Genomic DNA, 25415 nt, shown 5'->3' with positions numbered 1-25415 from the left:
TTTACTTATTCTACTTCTCAACTACGGTATATAACAGAGGATTATTTCTGAGAAAGATTCATTATATGAATGAGTGTGGGGGATGCCGTGGAGAACGAGGAGGGGGAAGAAGCGGAAGAGAACCGCCACCATTGTTATTTCGTTAAGATATCACCATGGTGATGTGGTGGGAGAAGAGGGGGGAAACAGACACCACTTTGTTTCATGGGGTTACAGTAAACCTTCGCAATGAGGGGAAAAATAGAGTGTAGAAACGGTCAGCTGGATTGGATTTATTCCACTGGCGTTTGGACGAAATATTACATCTCTGATCGTAAAGGGGTTAAGTCCGAATGTCTCCTTCAAAACCACAGGAATTCATTAGCGGCAACGAAAGCGATCACAACCCACGAGTTTGCCATAATTTTAGGTCATTTACAAGGACCTACGACTTTCAGCCGCCCTCACGAGCATGCGACAGGTGCGGCTGCACCGGGCTCGCTCTTTGAGGAGGCCCCGAACTCACGGTAATAGAGGTGAAGAAAAAAAAACGTATATTAAAAAATTACCAAATTAACACTTTTTTTCCATCCGAACAAGGAATTATAAAAATTGGTGTTTACTCCAGGTGACTAAATGCATTTTTGTTTCTAGTTGAGGGTCAAAGGGAGTCAAAGCCCCGGATCAAACAAGGTCCCAAATTATTGAGGACTTTCATCAATTCTGAACTTATTTCTTTCATTGATGAATTTTCTTCAACTCTGGAATTATTTCTTTTATTATTTTTCAATTTTCGAATTTTTGGAAAATGATTCCACCCCCCTCCAAAAAATATACAATATCAGGGATAAAAAGCAGCCTCCGCAAACATTTTTTGGGGCATCGAAATTGTCAAGATACCCCTGCTATTATTTTTGGGATGAGTTCTACATCTGTTAAGGGCGACCATGCTACGACTCGAAGTTGGCTCCGAACGCAAAACCCAAATGGTTAGCACACGCTAAATCATTCCGTGATGGGGGGTGGGACACTCCGTGAATTAAATAATCATGGGAAATTATCCAGTAAATAGAAGTCACGTAAGTAACAGAGCGCCAACCCATCTTCCTCTCCATCACGTGTACGTTATCCCGTTGATGTGTATGAACCCATTTCTTTTTTCCGGGACGAAAAAAATCGGATCCGTCTTGTGATAGTAGCGTCGCGCATGCGCTCCGATTGCACTACCACCAGAGCCAAGGCGATCGATTCCGTTTGACATGGCGGCAAGTCGCAGGAGGTACATTCCCACACGATCCTGACGGACCCACCCGAATCGGACGGATTCCTCCGCGCGAAAAAGAAAAAACACCAATATACTTGGGGATTCCTCCAACATTTTCCCTCTTCAGCATAAATTGTAATTTGAAGAAAGAAAATTCATTGAAAAAAATATTTATTTTCCATGATGACCTCTACGAAGCAAAATCGAGTCGGATCCAAAGATGTACAAATCTTAGGTAAGTGTCGAATAACATCGTAACAAAATTAATATATTGATTGCATTTATGCACAAATAAAATTATCATAACGTGTTAGCTGTGTAATTTGATTTCCACCTTCCATTTTTAAAATGAAAAAAAATGAAATTTCATTTATTATATATAACTACTTATCAAAGCACATCTACTGCATCTTTTATAGTGACTAAAAAACTGTAAACCTTAAAAATAACAATTACCCGTTATGAATGTGATTACAGTAAAAAATGAGATTTTATTGCACGGGATTATTTATACAGTACAACTTCGATTAACCGTCGGTTTCTGTTATCCCTCATCGTCTAAAAATACGGAAAAAACAGCCCAGGTTTTTAAGGTCCAAAAAGATCAGATCACTGCTATGGTCTGTGCAATCATAGATTACTCCTGCATGCAATTGATAAATCAAAAAAACCTCTTGCTTTCAAAAATTTAAATATGAACGCATTGCCTGTGAACTATTAAGCCCAAAAAAGTACTTAGATGGATCAAAAACATTTTTCAGAATTGTTTCACAGCGTTTTCGTGCTTCAAGTTAAAGAGCTCACATGGCCGAAAAGCAGTTGCCGCACGAAGCACTGCTGTTAATGGACAATGCTCTCTTATGAACTCAAAAGTGATGATGGCAAAATAACATGCCTCTTTCTCCCAGAGAATACAACTCCACTTATACAGCCTATGGACCAAGGCATAATCGAAAATATGAAGCGACGTTACTGAAAAGCTTTTATCGAAGGTTTGCTTCCATCTGATGATGCCATGACTGTCAAAGAATTTTGGGAAAGATAAAACGTAAAGGACGCCATTTTCAATATCGCCACTGTAAGGCTGACCTTACATTGAAGTTTATATAGATTGTGTGTAAAATTAAATACAATATGTATGTATATACACTTTCAAAGGATTTTATTTTCATTTTCGTCCCAAACCCGAAATTAAATCACGTTACTGTACATACGTATTAAGAGATTTCTGTTATCCGTCACAGCTCTGGTCCGGACGGTGACGGTTAATCGAAGTTCACTATATTTCCAATATTAGAATGATAACTGCACACGAAATTATGCATCTTGCAAATCTCTCTATACATAAAAAATTATCAAATACTGTAACCTAGGGACTGATCTCACGGGATCCTGGGATGAGTAAAATTATGGAGTTACCCAGACCGCAGGGTAGAAGACTTTCCAGCATGCGTTAATTTTAGAGCTCTAAAGTTATGGAGGGGGCCCTGAGCAAATGCTCCACCAGATCATGTAAAAATCAGAACTAGGCTCACCTGAAATCTGGTTTACGATGGTCAGTTTAATCAGTGTTCCTCCATTCAAAAAATACATTAAGTAAAGCAGTGGTTCTTAACTGGAAACGAAGACATTCTGTCGCCCGGGCCCCAAAGCATCCATTTTTACGCTCCTTTCCCATAATTTTGAACGAACAAAGAGTGAATTCTGCTTCCCCCTCTAATCCAACGCCTGGGCACCAGACTTGCCTGCTTCCCCCCCCCCCCAGTTGCGGCCCAGAGAAGGGATCCACGGGATCCTTGGAGAGATTTCAGGAAGTCCATGAGCTTGGAAGAGAAAACAATTTACTCGCTGTTTTCACATTGCGATATACTGGATATTATTTTGTGAAGGTATGTCCGTGGGCAGCCGGGGACGATTGAGCCCACGAATTTTGTATCATGTGGCAGAGCACTCCCAGAATAAATTCAGAAATCAAAGTCTGCAACCAAAAACTCAAGTGGAGCACCAGCTCTAAAATACTTCTGACATCCCTGCCGGTCCTGGATCGGTCAGAGGTGTCGCGATATATTTTGGGATTACAATTTCTTTTGTCAGGGCCCGTCTTTAATTAGGCGGGGAAATAAAGGGCAGGACAAAACGGTGTATTAATGTATTACGCGTGGGCTCCTTCCAGCCGATCAAGGGACCTCGGGTGCAGAGGATTTCTGGAAGTATGAAAATTGCTAGACTGGTATTTCCAGTTAGGTAGAAGAGCAGTGGCGTCGGAGAAGTGAGTGCAGTGGGTGCTCGAGCACCCCCAGAATTAATTCAGGAATGAAAATCGGGTCCAGCACCTACAGGTCCAAAATATTTCCGACGCCCCTCCGTAGCCTTCATTTTGTTGGCACGGGGGGTCCGTTCACTTTACCTTGTGGGCATAAAAAGTCAGTGAAACACATAAGGTCAAGAATCTAACGTAGAGACACAACGAAAACATCTTTCAAGAGCTCCAAATCTCGATGGGAATGAACCTTTACGAAACTAGCACAGATCTTCTTGCCCCTCTCCCAGCTTTGAAAAATCTATCCTATAAGTATATTTCTCATACAATAAATAGTGCCAGAACAAATAATGAATAAAAGTGTCTTTTTTTGTTGGCAGTTTATTTCTTCATGTTCGGAATCATTGCAGTATGCATATGCGAAGAAACACAAGGACAGGTTCAGGTATGGATCAGTTAATTTCATTCTTTTTTAAATCGAATCATGTGACCTTTCAGACTGTTATTGTGTCACGTAGGCTATCGCATTGCACAATGCAGTTAGTTTAATACAATCCAGTTGGGTCGATATAGTTGTTAATTTAAAACATGGCCAACGCTGAATCCCCCCCCCCCCACCACCAAAAAAATAAATACACCATCATTTGAAGGTGAGTTCACACTATTCATGCCCCGGCTGTAAGCGAGCAATGCTGGTGGGATGACGAGTCAATTGCTTGTGAAGCCTTCCCTCTTGAAGGCACATCAAAAAGATTCCTACCAAGCTGAGCGCAGAGCCTTGAACAGTTGACAGCCAGAAGATGCTTAAAATTCTTGATCCTTTCGATCTATCCTATGCAAGCGAATTTTTCAGCATGAAAAACACGCGGTGAGACACTCGATAGTTCGCGGATTATTCTGGTCCGGAAGCAAAAGGGTTACGGGTCAACCAAACGGAGGCAGTAACTAAAAAAAACCAGTAGATCCATTTTATTGGCATTGAATGTTTCATTATTATACACCAAAGGTATTCAAACCGGGACCCAACAATTTTTGAGAGATTTAAAACAGCTATGTATACATGTCTGCGTCAATACATCCGAATATGAACGACGTGCTAAAGACACCTTTTTTTCCCCCCGAAAAATCAATTTTAAGCTGTTGTATAAGGGTACGTCCACACTTATGGACAAAATCACGCAACAAATCGGGTGTTCTACAACTTCTCATACACCAAAATCACAGATCTCTCCTTTGTCGCAGAAATTCACAACTTTTTCAGTCCGCGGGCGATAAACTGCTCTACCTATCGTGTTGTTTATATTGATACTATTCCTCAGAAACGCCTTGGCGGGTCACATTCGGTCGGCGGGACGAGGTTGTGCACCCCGTTCTCTATCACCACCGATTGAAAACTTGGACAGACTGGAATGCGATTTGTTCACGAAGACAGCCGTGCTGTTTTTCTACTAGTGTGGACTAAAGAAATTCACCGCTATTTATAATTTCAATCTAAGCAGTAACATATCAGATTCGATATGAAAATACCCCCACATTCTCGATTTGGCAACGTAATTTTAAATATTGAATTTAAATGCTTTTATCGGCAATATCCATGCTGTATGTATATCGAATAAACACATAGGTGACATACAAATCATTAACAGTGGTTTTCCATACAGTTAACAAGTATAGCATGCTGATAATTACTTTAAATCACTGCATTAATTGCTCATTTCAAACCCTTACAGGTCACACCAAGCAGTGTTGCTGGAAAACCAGAAACTGATGGTAAGTTAGGAGGAAGCTCAATGCATCAGACAGAGTTAAGTGCCAATGAACTAATTAATGCTTTGATGTTGTTTTTGTAACTTTTGTCGGCAATAAAACTAGACGTAATTATCATGTCTTCATTGCAGATGCCTCGGCGAAAGAAGTCGCACCTGAATTCACATATGCAGTATGGAACACAGAAGGGAAAATTTGCATATTGGCCAAGATGATCGCATCTTTCACTATAACCTATCCCAGTGCAGGTGGTGAACAAGTGAGTATATCGTAGTAGGAAACGAGTGCGATGGATGCAGTTTCCCATCACCACATCAAGTTTTCCATAATTCTACAGAAAGCGCAGTGAGATGAAGCAATGCTACAGCGAAGTTACAATTCAATAGAGAGATACATGGGTTTTTTTTAAATCAATGATTCTTTCTCTTTTAAACTTTTATCATCCGTGACTCCCTCACCCTAGTCAACGTTCGACGGCTCCCCATAAACAATGCCGTCTTCGTGCATGGGCTAAACCGGGCAGTCCAGGGCCTCAAAAGAAGGGGGCGCTCACACAAATGAGATACGGTTGAAATTTTCGAACGCATACATATAAATTTGCCAGGTAGGACCTCAGAAAAATCACATGGTTCGGGGGCTTGTGAAGCTCTTAAGACGGCCCTGCAGAAGAATAGTCTAACCACCAAAACAAAGCACCAACCAGACCCGCAACGAAATTGGCAGCTCGCCGCACGTCCTTCACAAACGTTAGCGAAAGCTCCGAGAAAACCACACACGCGGAATTGCTGAATCCCTTTTCATGTACACGCAGGATCAACATTTGGAGGCGGGAATATGAAATGAAAGAATGAAGTTGGTTTGAACATGGATGGGCTCGGATGATCGTACCTTCGATTATAGCAACTTCTAAATCAGGCTCTTGTTGAGTATATTCAAGCAATTTTTCCCAGACATCTCGTTCACACCATCTTTTAAATCTCCTATGTATACTCCTGTAATTACCATAAGTTTTTGGTAAAAGTCTCCATTGGCAACCACTTCGCACTATGTACCACACTGCCTCTATGAATATTCTTAAACGTCCCCCTCCCTCAATGGCCCGCGATGGGTTTGAGGGAGGGGGACACGAAACAGGAAGATCAGTCTGGTGCTCGCAACTGAAAATGTGTTCACATCATTGGGTTATCGTTGAATTAGGATCTACCTCGCATTCATTCTGAAATGAAAGCGCTAAAAGTGTATTTTTGTTATGGTAAATTTTTCAAACAAGTTTTCAGCTCCAAGTTCGATCAGCTAACCAATTTTAAAGATGCAATCACGTTAAACGTAGAGAGCAGTGTGCAGAAATATCATGCAGTGATATCTCAATTATACGTATCTCTCAGTTATAAGACGATTTTCTACGCTCCCGGTCAAAGATATAGGTAAATTATGCTATTCCTCTTTCACTTATGCAGACGTGCCAACTTTTGGAATCCAGAAATCCGGAGATTCTCCCGAGGGGGGAATCTCCGGAATCACTGTACTTGCTCCCCACCGCCGGCACTAATAGACTTGATCAAAAAAAAAAATTCACAAAAAACTTTTTTTCAACCAATTAAGAAAAAGTTCCATCCCCCCCCCCCCAAGGCAGGTTCTGCATTGTCCCAGAGCAGAATATAATTCCGTGTCAGTCTTTCCATGCAGAATAGAGAAATCCCATCTACATACTGTTCATAAAACATAAGTATTTCCTTTCGTGGATGCTATGAGTGATTGATGATCTTGGGTACATGAACTCTTAAAAGCTTTATATTTAGCTTAATACAGCTTAAAGTTTTATATTTTCTTTCTGAAGGCATTTAATCAGAGGAAACAATTAAAAAACTTTAAAATAAAAAGCTGCAAACTTGTGTTTACCCACCACCACGGTTTACCGCACGGCTGTTAATAGAATACAATAACGATTATACAGGAATTTCGGCAACTAAGGGCTTACCCCCTGATAAACGATTGCCGATAAACGCTAAGCAAGCAAAGTCACGTCTTTGCCGGTTGCTTAAATGTGGTCATCAAGACTTTTTTTTCCGGTTGCTCGATGGAAATGACCACGTCTGTCCTCAATGGGTGTTTCTCCTAACGATGACGGCAATTATTGACGTCACGACAACGTGAAAGCTCGCGTAAAACCTAATTTTCTGCCAGAACCGGAGAAATTTTAACAAATCCGGAGAGCAGGAGAAAGGATGAAAAATCCGGAAAGTTGGCAGGTCTGACTTATGTTTTTCTTCGTTGTTCCCCTTGCACCGATGCATAAGTGAGATCACTGTATATGTACGTACTAAAAATATTTTCCTTTGAAAGTATGTATAAATACAGTAGCCTAGCCTAAAATAGTTTAGAGAACCAGCTCCGGGCCAGCGAGCCAAATGCGGCCCGCCAAGAGGTTACATCCGGCCCACGAAAGGTATTTCGGTAAAAAAGTATCAATTACACTACACGATAAATACTTAGGATGACCATATTTCTCTGATAAAAATACGAGAAATCAGGATAAATGCGGTATATCGCCAATTATTGCCAAAAAAATTCTCAAATGCAAATAAATTAGTAAAAAAATATTTCCGAGAAATTGTCAAATGCAAGTAGTTATCAATTATTGCCAAAAAAATTGTCAAATGCAAGAAAAGTTGATTAGGGGCAAAAAATTATCTAAGTTGCCAATTTTAGCCAAAAGAATTGTCAGAGCAAATACAGTAAATTCCTTCTAAACGGAAACCCCCTCTTTTACGGCCAAATAATTTCTCCTTTTATTATGAAAGTATGCATTTCAAACCCCTCTTTTACAGACGAATTTTCAAGTCGCCGGCGTCAGCAAAAGAGGGGGTTTTACTGTAATTAAAAGACTGAATAGGTGTTTGGCAAATATGTGAAATGAATATACTGTATTTATAGATACTGCATTTATATGGCTATAAATAATTACGATTGAGTCATAATTATAACAGTTTTTAAGTCATGAAAAAAATCTTAATTCTTGATTTCAAAATTTCAAGTAAGGCATCGTTGAAAATAAAAGGCTGGGGGAACAGGACATTTTATAAAAAAAAGTTGGGATGGACGAAATTAGAAATACAGAGGCCACAACACGCGAATTGCTCAACGAGGAGGCTGAAAAAAGATGCCCGTAAAAATGTCAACTGGTATAACCAAATGATGGAAATGTCCCGTAAAATGCATGCCATATGGTCACAATTTATATGCAAGGTTTCTGGCCCAAGGACTAAAAAAATTGTGCACCCCCCTGGTTTAGAGGTGCAACGTACAGTAAAGGAAAATTCAAATTATATGTGTGAGTCAACGCATCTAGTCTCATTTTTCTTGTGAAATACATCAATATGAAACGGTTTAAATCAAACATTTTTCTCGTATTTTTTTCACAGACAGTAGCAATCCCACTAGCGCAAGATGCTCGAGCCAAGGGTGAATGTGGACAGTTCAGAAAGGAACCTATTCTTGAACTTTCTTGGTCTGGATTCACACTTCGACTCATATTCACAACAGTAGGTGGCATAATAACTAAATATTTAGTATTGACTGTTGTTTTATTATATTATACCTTTGAATTCTTCACAGGAATTCGATATTTCTCGTCTGATTCTGAATTTAGCATTAATTACCATTATGTTGGAAGTAATCATGAAAGTTCAACAGCTGAAAATTAAATATGTTTTAACTTTTCTGATTCCTATACAGATTACAGATCAATTTTAATATTTTGGACCTTTATGACTAATTTATAAAGGGGTAAAGAGTTTTTTATTTCTCTTTCCTACAAAAGAACATACTGAATTTTTTTCTTACAGCACAGAGACAAAGATAAGCCAGTACCAGACTCATGGGAACTCATGTCAATGGAACTTCTATATGATACAACGAACGCTCTCTTCGATGGAGCTAGCAATGGTAGTTATAACTCAACATTTTTTTTTTAAATTTTAAATAGCACCCATTCAATAATAAATATTGCATTAACCTATTTGCACCATATTTCAATACTTCCTTAGCTAACCAAGAACTTGGACTAAAATTCTTCAGTTTTATAGTATCAATTTCGAGGCGCAAAAACCAACCAGTCTTCCTCTTGAAAATGCCTCTCCACAGAGAGCAGGCCGACCGACCTCCAACATGATACTTGCATAACATAAAAAGTTCAGGCGTTTGTCATTTTCACTTCACAATATGGAAGACAGATGGCAGCACGAGAGCAAGAATACATAATCCTAATTCTGACAACATAGGGTTATCAGACATCCTCCTACGTTCTGCAAAATTCGCCCTTTTATTCCGCTTTTCAAAAGTATTTTCCTTTTTTCCCCCCACTTTGAAACATCTCCATTGATATGAGTTTTGTTTTTTTCCACATGCATTGACCAATAGCTGTTGAAATCCTCAGAATTTTGTTTTCCCCCTCTTTTAGCTGTTATTGTGACTGGTTTTATTGGTCAGTATAGAGACACTGTGAAAATTGGGAAAAGTTACGTAAGAGTAAGGGTGTGCACAAAGACATCCTCCTTTCTCGATTTTGGAATCTGATAACCCCACGACAACATAGATACGTTAGGGGTACACATACATTCAGAATACGCATTCTGGCATGTGACAATTCTTTAAAAAATTTGCAAAGGAATGTGTACAAGGTGCATGCACAGAAAGTGGTGGTAGTTTTACGGTATATATAGTTGGTAACCCATTTGCAAAAGTCTCTCCACAGAGAGCAAGCAGACCTTCAACATGATACTCCCATAACATGAAAATTCAAGCATTTATCATCTTCACTTCCAAATATGGAAGGAAGACTGCAGCGACAGCAAGAGCGCAAACAACTCTGACAATATAAATATGTTGGAGGCCACAAATTCCAGCATGTACCGACGTTAGAAATTCTGCAGAAGAATGTGTAGCATGTATGGTTACGTTGCATGATTAAGTAGTAGTATTACAGTATGAAAGCAGAGCAATACTTGAGAAATCATGTAAAATCAATCAATTGAAATATATTTCTGAAACTCTGCAGAGATATCTGTAAAGGTTTCTATTTCTATCCGATTGGTTATATTCTAACACCTGAATTTCCACAAATGAAATATACACAGGTACAGAATTGTTATCTTTTTTAGTTGGAAAACAGACAGCCAGAAGTGAAGAGGAGTATCCACTTTTTCACACGCCATTCGGAAAATCATATTTCTGCCCATCACCTGATGTCATTGCGATGTATAATATCAAAAAAGAAAGGGTGGTGCTCGCAAGACTACAGGATGTTAGACTCCAAGTTTATGATGTGCAAAAAGGAAAATTTTCTCCGGGTAAGATTTTTCTAAATATGAAAACCAACTTACAATCAGCACACACAGTTGATAATGTGACACCTGTACTACTACAAATACAAATTCAAGGCCACAACAGGCAAAATGCCTAACAAGGTGGCTGAGAAAAAGATGTCCATAAAACACAGCAACTTAATTAAAAATGCAATTGCAAACAATATATATATATATATGCATGATAAAATATTATACAATGCCCATAAAGAATACTTATGGTTGTCTCAGTCTAAGTATGGATAGCTTCTCGATTTACCCCAGCATGTTTATCATATTTCTTTTTAAACGTGTCAATTGTGTTACAATTTACTACCCCCAAGGGTAAGCTATTCAATTTTCTAACAACCCTATCAGAGAAAAATTCCCTGAGACACCATAACCTAGAATTGCTCCTTACCAAATGATACTGGTGTCCCCTTATAAAAGCAGTTGAGTGACGGCAAATCAATAAATCATGGTTAGGGATACGTAAATTTTGTATTTACGAAATAACCACGATAAATGTGAAATATACAAAATAAATGTGATAAATGCAAAATTTGAAAATTTTCATGAATAAATGCAAAAATTTGAATTTTTATTACTTTTCTGTGAAATCCCGATAATTTAAATTTTTATTACTTTTCTGTGAAATCCCGATAATTTAAATTTTATCGTTAATTCTTCCGTCTGTTTCCAAGCTATAATTGACACCTTAAAAGAATAAGAAAATAAAGGATCTAGTATCAGACTCTGCGCTTCAAATTATTAAAAAACACTACTTGGTGACAACATTTTGCACTACCAATGCTGGGCGCATAAAGTGAATATTGTGGATCAAAGAATTTAATTCTGTTGTGGCCAAGACGAATATAACTTTTTTTGCACTCAAGAAAAATGAGCAGTGCGTATTTAAGCTACCAAAAAGGAAAAAAAGTATCACTGTATAAGTAGGATATTACTGGCAGCAAAATTCTTCTTGATGCCTGTAATAAGCAGGCAGAATTTGTGGTTCAAAGATGTCATCCATCTGAGCGAATATCTTATATTGCTGCTTTTCTCAATAAATATGAAGACGATTACTCCAGTATGTTTCTTCAAAATAAGTCTTGACAATGAAATTCTAGCTCCTGAAATTTATGGGTTCAGTTGACATTCGTTTCCGAGTTCTGTTAAGTTTTGGAAAATTATGCTAATCGACAATTTGAAAGGATCAAACTTTCCGTTTTCACATGTTTTGTGGAGTAAGTTAGTAGATTTGAAATCATTTGGGCTCACATTTCAAGGACATTTTTACGAAAAAAAAATTAACAAATGAGTACAGTAGAGTCTCGCTTATCCGACATAAACAGGCCGGTAGAACGTCGGATAATACAGAGCCGTTAAGGAAAAGCCTAGTAAACGCCAAACTATGTTATACTTTCGCACATTACGAACCTAATAATCATGCTTACAGCAAAACAGAAAAAATTAAGTGAGAAAATGAACTTACAGTTACAGAATATTTTGAAGTTAAATACAGTACTTAATAAAGTTCAGTCCTGTGATGATTTAAAAAAAAATTTTGATCCTAGTCTGCTTCCCTCACAAGTGCCGTTTCTTCGCAGCCAAATCTTGAAATCTTTGTAGCATCATTATGTCGATTCCTGTAGCTTCTTGTTACTCAATGTATCTAATTGCAGTTTCTAGAGCCTCAACTCCGTCGTTATGTGAAATTCTGAAAGCTCAACAGTTGGTGCTTGATCTATCTTTCTTTTTTTTGCGGTGGGATGCCGGATAATATGGAGGGTCGGATAAACGAGACTCTACTGTATGTCGGAATTGATGAATGGCATAGTATTCTGCTGAAGACACAGCAGCAGAAAAGAGTTAAAATAAATTGACTTTACACATGACATCCAACCAGTGTCGTCTTAATGCATGGGTCCGACCGAGCACGGCTCAGAAACCTAGTGCAGAGGGACTTCATGAAGATGAGATCTGGTTCAAATTATCCACAGTAAGCCTTTATAGCAAGGTAGGGCAGGGGACCTCAGAAAAATCATTTTAGCCGAGGACCTATGTTTTTAAATATATTTTATTTTTTTAATTTTTATTTTTTGTGAAAAAATAATTTTTTTTTGTGTGAACACATGAAATTCCTGACCTGATTTTTTTTTTTTTTTTTTGCAAATAAACGCGAAATTTATGATTTTTAAATTTTTTTTGCGAAATTTACATATCCCTGATCATGGTCTATCCTATCCATCCCGTTGAAAATTTTGAATGTCAAAATAAGCATTATTTTGGACTTTTTCTTTGGGTGAAATTTTTTTTTTTTGCGCCTAAAAAATTGTTCTGGTGCCTAGTTTTTTTTACGATTTGTCCAGCCTGGGATACAGAATATATAACTTGCTCTCTTTGCGTCAGTATCATAAACTCAAAAAAACCCTGAAAACCTGAACCCCCCCCCCCCACCAAAAAAAAAAATGCTGGAAAAAAACCCCAGAATTTTGACAACCCTGTTAGGCTCCCAGAGATGGAGGGGAGCATTGGGTACAATAGCGTCAGTAATATATGCAGGTTTTCAAAATTCTATCAACAAAATGATGATGGTCATATCAAGCAAACTTTTTGCAACAGAACCCAGTTTCGCAACCTAGTAATTTGGCAGATACATGCATTACCTTACTTAATGAGTCTCTGAAATATGACAAACTTCCTAGCATCATGAGGAATGATAGGGAAATTTCATGCACGTTATCAAATTTTTTTCCCCTCCTGGTGAGAGGCAATTAAAAGAGAAAGAAATGTTCTTTTTCCTCTCTAATGGTATTGTGTGTGTGTGGGGGGGGGGGGGGAGAGAGAGAGAGAGATTATTTCCTTCTAACACACAGGTTTACATTGACTTTTCTCTCTTCCTTTTTGGCTCCTCTGTGGCTTAAAGTACATGTTAACATGGCTGACCAAAAACAGTCATTTGAAACCCCATTGTTCCATTACAAAAATTGTCTGTCTTTGTTCATACTATCATCTACTCATGACAGAGTTCTGGGACACCCTGTTTATATGCAATATTTGATCAGTCACCCCACTTCATGGATGCTGAGGACTTCCCTCTTTCCCACCATATAGCTGAATTCTTTCTTAAAAAGACAAAAATGCTGAATTGTGTCTTTTCAGTGAGTGAATACATATTTTTACACACGACTATATATATGTAATTATATGAATGCCAGTAAGTCATCCACTTGTATCCAATTTCAGTACAGAGATGTAGTCTTGTAAGAATTGGAGGGGTGCCAGAACCATTTGCACAAGACGAAACTGTGCCAATAGCAGTTGGAAGTACACTGGCTGTGATGTCCATTCTAGTAATTTTAGGTTACGCTCTCTATAGAAACCTGGCCATTAGGAAGACGGAATATAGTTACATGGAATAAAATATCCACATTTTCTCCATTCAATCTTAGAGTGTGAAAAAAAAAAGGTGAAACCATTTTATTGTAAGGAAACTGAACTGTGCATTCACAATATCTTAAATGTAAGTGTATCAAATGTATTAATTTATGTTGATGTGTTGGTACAGTGATTGTGGAAGATACTTCTTGATACATCCATATTTAAATTATGAACAAACAATCTGTTGCGTGTCTTAGGTCTCAACTACAAAAATATAACTTTTCATATTAGATAACATCTTTTATGAATCGGTAGGAAAAAACACAGAAAAAACTAAAGCTGTTAGTGGACTGCAAGTACTCCCCCCCCCCCTATTTTTTGAGTCATGTTTCCCCACATGGATCAATGAGCTCAAATAATGGACTGAGCTTTACAAATAAGTGCTTGAAATAGTTAATCAAGTTAATTAATAGTTTAACGAGATGAGCTAAATACATGTGTCAAAAAGTTGAATATGGATTAAATTTTTACAGATCTTGAGAAAATTATACTCAAATATTGAAATGCATGTTCATTCATATTCCTGTATAATTTCTTCAATAAGTATAAAAAAGTACTCCATCCTTAACTTTTACGCGTATTATATTGTGTATATTATTGAACCTTGTTATTCCTCTGAGAAGAACAAAGAAAAACACTTGAATTAATTTGTCAAAAAATAGCTTCTTTCTACAAAGCTTGATTGAATTTCCTTCAATTGAATCCTTGAAATTATAGAACAAGACGATTTTAAAGATAAACATAATATAACATTCCTCTTTCTGAAGTTATATAATACACCAAGACAGTACTGTCTAACTGAAGCATCAATTTTCAGAATCATAGAAATAATAAAATGAAAGGATAAAGAAAAAGGTGTGTGCTTTTAATATGTGCTTGCATGCATGTTAAAAGAATATGAATACTTTTAGATTCCCTCAATGTCAATATCGTCTCATTGACTAGCACATATAATTTCAAGTTCATAATGAGTGTTTGTTCCAGAATCAAATTTATCTGAATATTATTTTTAAAGAACGCGTATGAAAGGATTCAAAGTTCTGGAAAATTGAAAAATGAAGACAAGGAAAAGAATTCGGACAGAAAATTACCAGTAAACTATGAATATTTATATTGATTATATGTATTTATATTGGAAGGAGGATATGACATTCTAGATTTACTTCTCTAATAATCATGTCAATCTGACTAAGTGTAGTCACAAAAAAGTTACATTAAGAAGATAACTAATGAGAATTAAAATCATCAAATCTGGGCTTCCAAATGCAACTCAGCACAAAACATATTAATCTAGTCTTCCAAAATAATATGCAAAAAAATGCATTAACCCTCAAAATTCAACAGGAAACTCTTAAATGTTTAGATAAACTACATGATTTTTTAAAAGAGAAAAATTTGATTGAAAAAACTTTATTTAGGGGGAAAATATACATGGTATTTTTTAAGGTCTTTATGGATAGCAATATTCAATTTGAAGCAAAAGTAGTTGGTTCTTAATTTGAAGTCTTCTTTGGTCGTATTTATTACAAGATGTTCAATGTATTACAAGAAAACATGTATTGCAATAAATATAACATGATTTGGTATTAAGTTGGTTTTCTGTAGTGTTTTCATTTGTGTGTGAATGCATGTGTTTACATTGTATATATTTGCAAAACCTTTCATGAGTCTTGAAGAATAATTGAGGAAACTTCCCCCATATAAACATCAAGTAAAAACAAGATCCCCAACCACAACTCTTTCTTTTTCTAGTAATTTCTTTCTTTTGTAGAAATTATAAATTCTACCTATCCATTCAAACCATATCCATTTGTTGGGAAATTGGTTAGGAGTGCAGTAAGATATTTCAAAGATAAAATAATATTGAACCTTAGTAAGAATGATAAATTGAAAAAAGATTTTAATGACCAATATGTAAAAAACTGCCAAGTGCCATCAAAATGCAGGCAGGAGTGCGGAAGGATATTTAATATCTCAATCTAATGGCTGTTGTGAACCTAAAAGGTTTGGGAATTCCTGAGGTATCGGTGGATGATGTCATTTTCCGCTATGTAAAAAAAGGAGGTTTTAACAGTTAATGTGAAGATATGTTTAGGAGAGAGAGAAAAAATTCTACTGCCCATGCAGGAAATTGAACCCATATCCTCTCACAATCCAGGTGAGCGCCCTACACCATTAGACTACAAAGGCAATGAATATCTCAATCTTTCCTTGGAGCTCATGTGCACTGAACAGGATCGTACATAACTCAAGCCAAAGCCTACAATTGCTGACACTGCCACCAGATGGCAACTTATCAGAGGATGATGTCCAGAAAGTGAGAGGACATGGGTTTGATTTCCCGCAAGGGCAGTTGAATTTTCTCTTTCCTAAACATATCTTTACATCAGCCAGCTGTTAAAAACCTTTGTATTCCTGAGATAGTAACTGTGACATTAAAATTTCTGTAATGGATGCAATTTTTAATGTTATTACTTTCAACTTTTATCATCAGATGTCAATACTATTTTGTAAAATCTTGCCATCGTAAAATAATGCTGAGCACTGCATTAGTCTTCCATCTGTATTTCTAGTTACAACTATCTCTTCATATATAGCAAGAAATATGATTTTTCACTTCAATCGTAGGTAAATGAAATTGTGACACTTTCAAAATTACAAACCTTGGTAGTTCAAATTGAATCAATAAAAAAATGTGGTTGATAATTTACACTTGACAAAAAATCATCACACTCATACATTCTGTGCCAATTCCTCTTAGAGTCCACACTTGAAAGAACATTGTATTTTATCCCATGAAATAACTTAAGAATTGAGAATAATTTATATAGGAAAATATATTAGTATGTAGTTGAACCCCCTTATAACGAGGAGCCTGTTTTCAGCAAAAATGCCTTTTAACTCCAGTCACTTGCTAAATCCATTTTTACGTCGACCTCTCAAAATCATCGCATTTGACAGGGAAAAAAAATTCTTATATTTTTATGAAATAAAAGTCACAATGAATAATTATTCTAACTTTTCTAATCCTAAGCATGGCATTTCCATTCTTCTGACTCTCCAGCTCTGCATGGCATTTCCATTCTTCTGACTCTCCAGCTCTACATGAAAAGCTAAGTCCTTATATATGGTGTAAAATCTTCGTTTTCATCTTCAACTATGCAGTTATCGCCGCTATCAATTTCAAAGATGTCATTTTCAGTTACATCCATTGTGTTCCTGATATATCACTTTGTTGGATTTAATGACGATTTCACGAAACAAATTTTACAGCTTGTGAACCCACTGGCACACAAGTCTACTACCAGGATTCTTTAAGTCACCGCTTTCTCTTGTTAATTTAGCCTATCTTCGGAACTCATTGATTCAGCTCATAAATTCCTTAAATAATCTTTAAAAGACTTGTTGATAGCTCACATCTTGAGGCAATTTTCTTCTTTCTTTCTTTCAAACTGAGCAAAACTCAGGTTTATTGTCATCTATGGGCAATTTACTACCTAGTGAATTGTGCCGGAAGTGTAAGTGTGTGTATGTCTGACAGTATGAGCGCGTATCTAGTGTTGTTCTCGATTTTTCAGTGCTGACATCTATATAGAAGAGTTCTGACATCTATATTTTAGAAGGGAAGTGTAATGACTGAATTACATTTGTACTGTTCGTAGACCTGTTGCTCTCTGTGGCGAGACTTTTTAATGGGGAGATTGGCTAGCATTGGCGCCTCAAAGTTGGGAGAGAACCACAGAAATCCAACTTCAGCGGACCACGACTGAAGAAGAAGAGGAGCCTGAGTAGTCGAGAATGGTTTGATCCATGCGGGCTTATCGAAAAGTTGGATACAAGCAGAAATTACAGATTGTCTTTGGACCAAAACAAACCACACGTTGCAGCGATTAGATCAATCCAGCAGCAGATTGACAGCTTTTATTAATGTGATAGTTACTGATTCAATGAAAATCCCTGAAGAGAATAAAATCAAATTTTATCAAGAACTATTCTCGATTATGACGATTATTATGATGATTTCGTGATTTATAATTGTGATTCATGTCGATCATAAATTTTATACTTGTTTACTGGTGAGGTGCATAATGGCCCATGTATGTAACATATCTTTCTCAAGCTCAATAAATGGTTTGGTTCCCCGAAGGCACCCGAGTCACCTGGAACAATGTGCTTATATTACCGATTGTGACAGAGCCTGGGTGTCTCTCGGTTCCTATCACTCTACTGATTAGTGATGCCATATAAAGTATTCCAATAACGTCGCAGACCTTTGAGCTTGTCGTGTGGAGGCCATGTAGCTGTATGATTTGGTGAAGTGGGGGATAGATATTTTCTACTAAAAAACTAAAACCAACCCCCCCCCAAAAAAAAACTTAAAAAACAAAATTTTTAACAAAAAACTTGGCATACACCTGAGTATTTCGTAAATTATATAGCAAGTAAACCATGCTTATAACAAGTACACCATGCTTATAACAAGTACACCATGCTTATAACAAGTACACCATGCTTATAGCAAGTACACCATGCTTATAGCAAGTATACCATGCTGTTTAAAAAGTATACAACCTTGATTCATAAAAAATATATACTCATATCCAGATATATTACACTAATCCTCTTCAAATTAGTCCTGTTGGGCTGCCACAAACTTTTCCCATGGTTCTGCCATGTCGGAAACAGCGCTGGAACACCTCTTTTGAGATGTCATGCAACTGATCCATTGCATTCTGTACAATACTGTCTCTGGACTGAAATCTGTTCGATTTCGTGGACATTTTCCACTTACTTGAAAGCCAGAAGTCACACAGAGCCATGTTGGGAGAGGAGCCCAACAAAGCACAGGTGTGTTGTGTTTGGCCAGGAAACTGTATCAAGTATAAAGAATGTGGGTGGGTGAGTGCCAAGCGGAAGAATGGGCAGTATCACGATGGAGCTGCCAACAGGTCTGATTGTTTGAGTCTCACAGTATCCCGAAAGCTGCACAAATCCTTTTCAGTAGTACTCCTTCGTGGTGGTTTTGTAGTGTGATGCGTAGCTGCTGTGGTGGTTGAGTGGCCATAGTGAGACTCGCAACGCGAGGATCAGGTTCAAACCCCACTGTCACCGCAGTGGTGGTTGGCTGAAAAGTTGATTTTCTGTGATTCCCAACTTCAAGATGAAAATACGAGCAGATGTCCCCATTAAAAAGTCTCGCCACAGAGAGCAACAGGTCTACAATGGTATAATTATTCATTCATTCACTTCTTTCACTATGAGTTGAGAAAAAACTCATAGTTTAAAAAAATTGATTGCAGATGTGCAGCACTACACATAACAAGCATTAAACAGAAACAAACTTCACTCATGTTAGACTCACAACTGATGTACATTTCCACATGCACCAATTTGTTACAAGTTCTGTAGAGGAATATGGACGAGGTGCATGTGTGGCTTAGTAGTGTGGTGCGTACCTGTGATTAACAATGCTACTGGAGTGAAAGAAGATGGTCAGAGTGACTTCAAAATTGCTGTAAGTCTGTTTTGCTTTCTTTGCCATATTCTTTCTTTCACCTCAGGGATATTGGGTCTTTCCATTGTGATGAATGCAACTTGGTTTCTGTGTCATACCCATAAACCCAGGATTCACCACCAGTAATTACTGTGTTGGGGAAGTTGGAATCATTTTTCACAGTCTCCAGCATATCCTGTGCAATCTCAAAACAAAATTATTTCTGGTCCACTAGCAGCTTTGGCAGAAACTTCACCAAAATTCTCCTGAAGCCGAAATCCTCAGTCAAAATGGAATAAACAGATTCAATGCTAATGATCACCTCATCTGCAAGTTCTCTGATTGTGATTCAATGATCTGCATCACCAGGGTCCTCGCTTAGTCAATGAAGATGTCATTAATGGATGTCGAGGGCCTACCAGAACATGCTTCACTCTCCACTGATTTGTGCTCATCTTTGAAGCAGTTGCACCACTCTTTTATCTGTGTGGTTCTTTTATCTGTCTAGTTTAAGGTTTAGATACTATAATAATCTAACCTATAATAATACCCTATAAGTTATCGTTATCAATCTGCAAGAATATGTAGGTGGTGTCTGAAGGCTCTCCTTATTGACAAAAATTTCTATTCTCAGGTTTATAATGTGCTAATTGGGCCATAATAGCCGCTATCATCAATGTACACGTAGCACTGCTTTTGCGATAGTTTTCCTATAGTGAAGGAATGTATAAGGTGAAAAAAAAGTATCTTTCTTCAGTTCACGATCAGTTTCTTTAAACTAACAATATTCACAGTTCCTCAATCAAAGATATTCACAAGGGAATCAATGGAGCATGCCGTACATTATAAAAAATATCATGATTTGTGATACACATTAGACCATTCTCTTCTTTTTATAATTTCTGAATATAAAAAAATATATAGCTTAAAAGGGGCGGGGCATTGCTAAAACAATTTTTAAAAAATGCACGATTTAATATTTTGAAACCTTTAATACAAGAAAGAAAAACAAAGTAACAAAGTTATCCTGTTTTCATACATCACATTCGACTAAGCAGGAGATATGGTCATATTGTACTTAGGACCGGTATTTGTTTTTTCAGAAATATTTGTCAATCAGTTATTGTTATCAGAAACCCTGAGTCCCGATGTGACCACACTCTATCTGACACATCATAGAAAATTTCCACATTTCACACTCTTGGTTAAAATCTACTCAAAAGAATAGATCCTAACAAAGAAAAAAACCATTGCTTAGTTGAAGATGCTTTGCACACCTTTGCAGCAAGATGGACATACCAAGAGAAAATGTTTTTTCAAATTAGGCCTACTTCATGAATATTTAAATTGCCATTTATGAAGCTCTTCATCAAATTTTTTCAAAAAGAGCATTTGGTACTAATTTGGCTAGAATATTTGGTATAATTGGCACAAGAAATTGTACTGCTCTGTACCTGATTTGATGTATAGAAAGTAAAAGAGACCACCAGTGATAAACTACTTAACCATACATGCACCTTGTACACATTTCTCTGCAGCATTGATCTAATGAATAAATAGCAATAAACTGCACATGCACCACTAGTAAGCATTCCTCAGAGGATTTATGTGTCAGAAACTGTTGGGTTTCTATACATTTGTTCGCCTACATTAATGTTTTCTGAGACGTTTGTGTTATGTGTTCTAAGAGTTACCAAAAAACAAAATCTTCAAACTTCAAGAGCAAAAAATCTGCGTGAGAATCTCACGTGATAGAAGGGCTAAATATAACTAGATTTATGAATTTTTGAAAATTTGTAATTATTATAAATATACCAATATAATATAACTTATATCAAATAAAGTTTAAAAATGCATCAAAAACAGCCCGCACGCATGATAAAATAACCCGACATCAATGTAATTGAATAAAAATTTCACTGGTGTGGGAAATATACTCTCAAATGGCCATTGGGGGTGCGGCGTCACAAGGATTAGGGAAAGGTAGTAAACACTGTTTTTGTCCAACAGAAAAACCGTCCAAACCAACCTCCCTCAATCTTTATTTTCTTACACTGCGAGAACCTCTGTTGACATCCCCCACCAAAACAAGAACTCATCTGCTTCTCGAACTTCATCACATAATCAGTTGGAGGGGAAAAAAGAAAAAGTTGAGTTTTGAGAAAAAAGAAAGCATTTCCATTTTTGTGATGAATTTTTTCCTATGAAGGAATAATTTATTCTTATGTCGCTTTTACTGTTACGTCGCTATAGAAGTTTCACTTTAAAATTTATCAGATGATTGCTTGTATGTAAGTAAAAATTTAATTGCTGTTGGCTGACTACTACAAAGGGTATTACTTTTTTAATGGAGGAAACAGCTCATATTTGTAACTTGGAAAATCAGCATTGGCCCATCTCTGTGCTGCTAGAAAAGTTTGAACTAAAGCTATGCCGATACATTTATCAAAATGCTTAGAGTCACCAAGTGAAAGATCGAGTGGCATTGATGATGCAGTGAAGCATTCCTAGAGAGAGATGAAAAAGCTTGGTACAATGCACCAAAATGAACACCCGCCATCAGAATACAGGAAGTTACTAAGAATTAGCAATTTGGTATCATATGCTTTGTTTGCCAGCAATCCACTCCATTATTTTGTCTCAGAGTGAAAACCTTTATACGATGTCTTCGTGAGCTTATACTTTCATATCAGAAAGTCACTGGAGACTAAATGCATGTCAGGCACATTACGGTTAAATGAAAAAACAGCTTGGATAAATCACAGAAAGTCCTACAAAAAGTTTAAAAAATACCTTCCTTTGTAAATTTGTAATACAGATTCCTGCAACCCATCATTAGCCTGCATGCAGGAAAACGGCAAGAGATGAGCATGCTGAGAATATCCATACTTTCCAGCATGCCCCAAAATTTGAGTAAAATATTCTGGATCATTCTCAAATAGCTAAACTCTAAGAATTAGTCAAATTGACTGATTTGAACCTTGTCTATTCTCAGCATTTTAGATTTTGGGATCCTTTTGATTTCATGATCTATGTTCAGCTAGCTTGAGAAATACATTTGTTTTAGCTATTACAAATCGTATTCATTCTCTTAGAATAGAAGAGTTGAATAGGAACATAGGTATTTAGCATAGAATAAATAGACTGCATGGTATTTTTGTACTCCTTGATCATAAGTGTAAAATTGAAATAAACAGTGAAAATTTGAAATGTCCTGCAAAAGGTAAGTTTATAATACAAAAGTAACACAGTATATCTTCAATCTCTGAACATATAGGAAAAACGTACAAAATAGTGTCTATATTTTGTATTGGTTGAGTTTCAGATAATCAAATAATATCAATAAGTAATTATCCATTTTTATTACCATTATCAAATTCCTAAGCCTTAACATTTTTGATTCAGTGAAAAACCATTATTTTATTCCCATTCACCTATTTATTCAGCACTTGATATAAATTTATGTTTTTTGAAGGCATAATGTTATCCTTAACTGAAGATCATGTTATCCTACATGATGGGAATGGATTGAACTTCAACATTCAAAAATCTGGCGTGTCCTCTGATTTTTTCAGCATGCCGGCTAATGCGGGAGAATGCAGTAATAATGAACATATTACCTGCATTAGTCCCCAGGTATTATAATATCATAACAGCAAAGACTAACACGGACTAATTAGAGCAGTGTTTCTCAAAGTGTGCGCAGCGGCAAGATGGGGATATTAATTTGTGTGCCTATTAATGTTTTGAAAAATGGTTAATTTATAAATAAAAATATCTACTATAAACTGCATAGTATCACAATTTTATAAGTGAAAATATCAACTAAACTATTCTGGGGAGCCTCAGACGAACCATAAATTGGGCAAGGGAGCTGCAGTTGACAACTGTTTGAGAACCACTGGTTTAAAGTGATTATATTTTGCATTTAAAAGAGAGTGCTCGCTCAGTGTTGCTTAATAGTAATCGAGTTCATAAATAGAAGTAAAACAATGTAGAGAGAGATATACCCGAAATACGATGAAAATGGCAGCTATATACATTTCAAAAACTATATGAAGTTCTTTCTTCAATAGCACATAAAAAAATAATGTAGAATAAAACGTCTTAAAGCTGAGGTTATTTTTTCTGTTGTTTTGTTTCTGTTCATTACTTCATCCAAAAGGCAATCTGCTTCTACCATAATAGAGTTGTTTTCCATTCACATGACACTGGATTGCTCATCATTTTACTTTTAAGACCCAGAAAAGATTGTGCAAAATTAATCGGAACTTGTTGCCCCCATCAAATTTTCATTTATTCTGCTTTGTCTAATTTCATCCCGATAAAAATTTTACTAATAAAAATAAAATAAAGCATTCCCTGGACAAATTCTTTGTGATCTGTTTCAAAAAATTCTGGTATGGAGGAATTAAGAAAAGCAGAAGTTGGTAGAAGAGAGTTGAAACTTTCTCAAAACCAAACCAAAAGAAAACATTTGGATGATTAGAAAAGGGATTTATAAAGCTTAAACACATGATTAGGTCTATTCTAGATACCTTTTTGCAACCAAACATACACTTTTGTTGAAGAAAATGTTGTAATTGGCAACAGTCTCAAAATAGAGTGCCAAAGTTTTCTGAAAGCTAAACCATAATATATCATTCCTCTTGTGCCAGAAACATGAATGTGCAAATTCTTGATGTGGGGGGGGGGGGGGGGAATGAACTTGGGAAATAACTTTTGAATGTTCACCCTACTGCATGTTACTCTATGGATGTTATTTTCTGTTGTGAAACAACAACTGGGAACTAAAAAATTGTGGTCAATGCCATCCACCTGTTGATGTTTACCTTTTGACTTTTTGGGCCACAATGTTTTGCCGCTCTGACGATGACTGCATTTAATTCCTTTATACATAATAGTTTCGTCACAATAAAGTATGCTATTTTTCTACAATATGCCTGATCAATGTAATTCAGCCTAAGGCTCCACCATTTTGTAAAAATACAACATTTTCCTAAAATTGTTTGTAACATTGTTTCAAGGGGGGATACGCATTTACATTTTTGGCAAAACTTAGAAGCAAAATAATGGATTCAACCAACTGATAAACCAAAACAGTGGAAATTTGCACATTCATGTTTCTGGTATAAGGGAGATGGTATACAAGTATAACATGCAGAAGGAATTAATGTCTGTTTACCTCAAACTTTCTTTCGAAATCTTGAAACTCGAAAAATCTAGACTGGAATCCTTCAGCAAGGGCACCGGCTGCAAAGCATTTCCAAATTAGATCACAATTTCTAGTGTTTCTTATCACAAGATATGGAACAATAATCTCATACTGTGCACATAAAAATTCAAGAACTTACTATGTGGTGGTAAACCCTTCTGTTGCTGAAGTCTCGCTTGCAATGCCTCTTTTGCAGAAACAAAAAATACTCTGTCCTCTGCTTGTGAACGACTTGCAACTTTTAATTCATTGACAAGGAAATAAACATTACGGTCCATATGCTGTTTCCTTACCTGCATCAGAGAGTAACATTAGAAGAAATAAATAATACAATATTCATGCGTTCATTCCTCAAGAAATTTCTATATATAGATTCGATAAAGAATAACCCCATTTTAACATGCATAAAAAACCCTTTGGTGGTATTAACAAGGGCGATTTAGAAAAAAAACCAACAGCAACATGAGTTTGATCACTTGTGATGACAATGTTGCCTCTTGATATAATGATAATCCCACTACAACAATATTTTTTCTTGGTCCGGTATCTTCATTTTTATAGAGGTTTCACTGTGTTTTATGCAGAACTTGAAATACCAGAGATCTGTTCTTTCCACAAAGTAAGTACTGTACATTTTCTTTCCTCACATT

General features: G+C 36.6%; 2 protein-coding genes across 2 annotated transcripts in view; one reads left to right on the top strand and one right to left on the bottom strand.

The window, feature by feature from the left end:
• Marf (Mitochondrial assembly regulatory factor) overlaps nt 1–25415 on the bottom strand; it is an 82062-nt gene that overhangs the window by 35930 nt on the left and 20717 nt on the right. Inside the window, exons 7-8 of the mRNA XM_089255907.1 lie at nt 24905–25058; nt 24736–24803 (exon numbers count right to left, since the gene is read on the bottom strand). Coding sequence (XP_089112033.1) covers nt 24736–24803; nt 24905–25058 — 222 coding nt within the window. The remainder of the gene's footprint in view (nt 1–24735; nt 24804–24904; nt 25059–25415) is intronic.
• Nucleotides 1226–15644, top strand: LOC149063602 (lysosome-associated membrane glycoprotein 5-like). The gene is made up of 8 exons (XM_089255840.1): nt 1226–1478; nt 3884–3948; nt 5234–5273; nt 5402–5529; nt 8693–8812; nt 9116–9215; nt 10430–10618; nt 13862–15644. Exons 1-8 carry the CDS (start codon nt 1424–1426, stop codon nt 14035–14037), a joined length of 873 nt encoding a protein of 290 aa, XP_089111966.1. The 5' UTR covers nt 1226–1423; the 3' UTR covers nt 14038–15644.

This window comes from Pholcus phalangioides, unplaced genomic scaffold, assembly GCF_987345545.1.
Source record: "Pholcus phalangioides strain wild (caught in Gottingen) unplaced genomic scaffold, Ppha-v1.0 ptg000172l_1, whole genome shotgun sequence".
Lineage (NCBI taxonomy): Eukaryota > Metazoa > Arthropoda > Arachnida > Araneae > Pholcidae > Pholcus > Pholcus phalangioides.
The sequence above is the reverse complement of the archived record's forward strand: the minus strand, read 5'-3'. Positions and strand labels throughout refer to the sequence as shown.

Bases quoted from the DNA above. Each gene is read 5' to 3' on its own strand.
- LOC149063602 (XM_089255840.1), top strand. From the start codon at position 1,424: ATGATGACCTCTACGAAGCAAAATCGAGTCGGATCCAAAGATGTACAA. The intron at 5,530-8,692 runs GTGAGTATATCG...TTTTTTTCACAG, and splicing joins CCAGTGCAGGTGGTGAACAA to ACAGTAGCAATCCCACTAGC. The intron at 10,619-13,861 runs GTAAGATTTTTC...ATCCAATTTCAG, and splicing joins AAAAGGAAAATTTTCTCCGG to TACAGAGATGTAGTCTTGTA.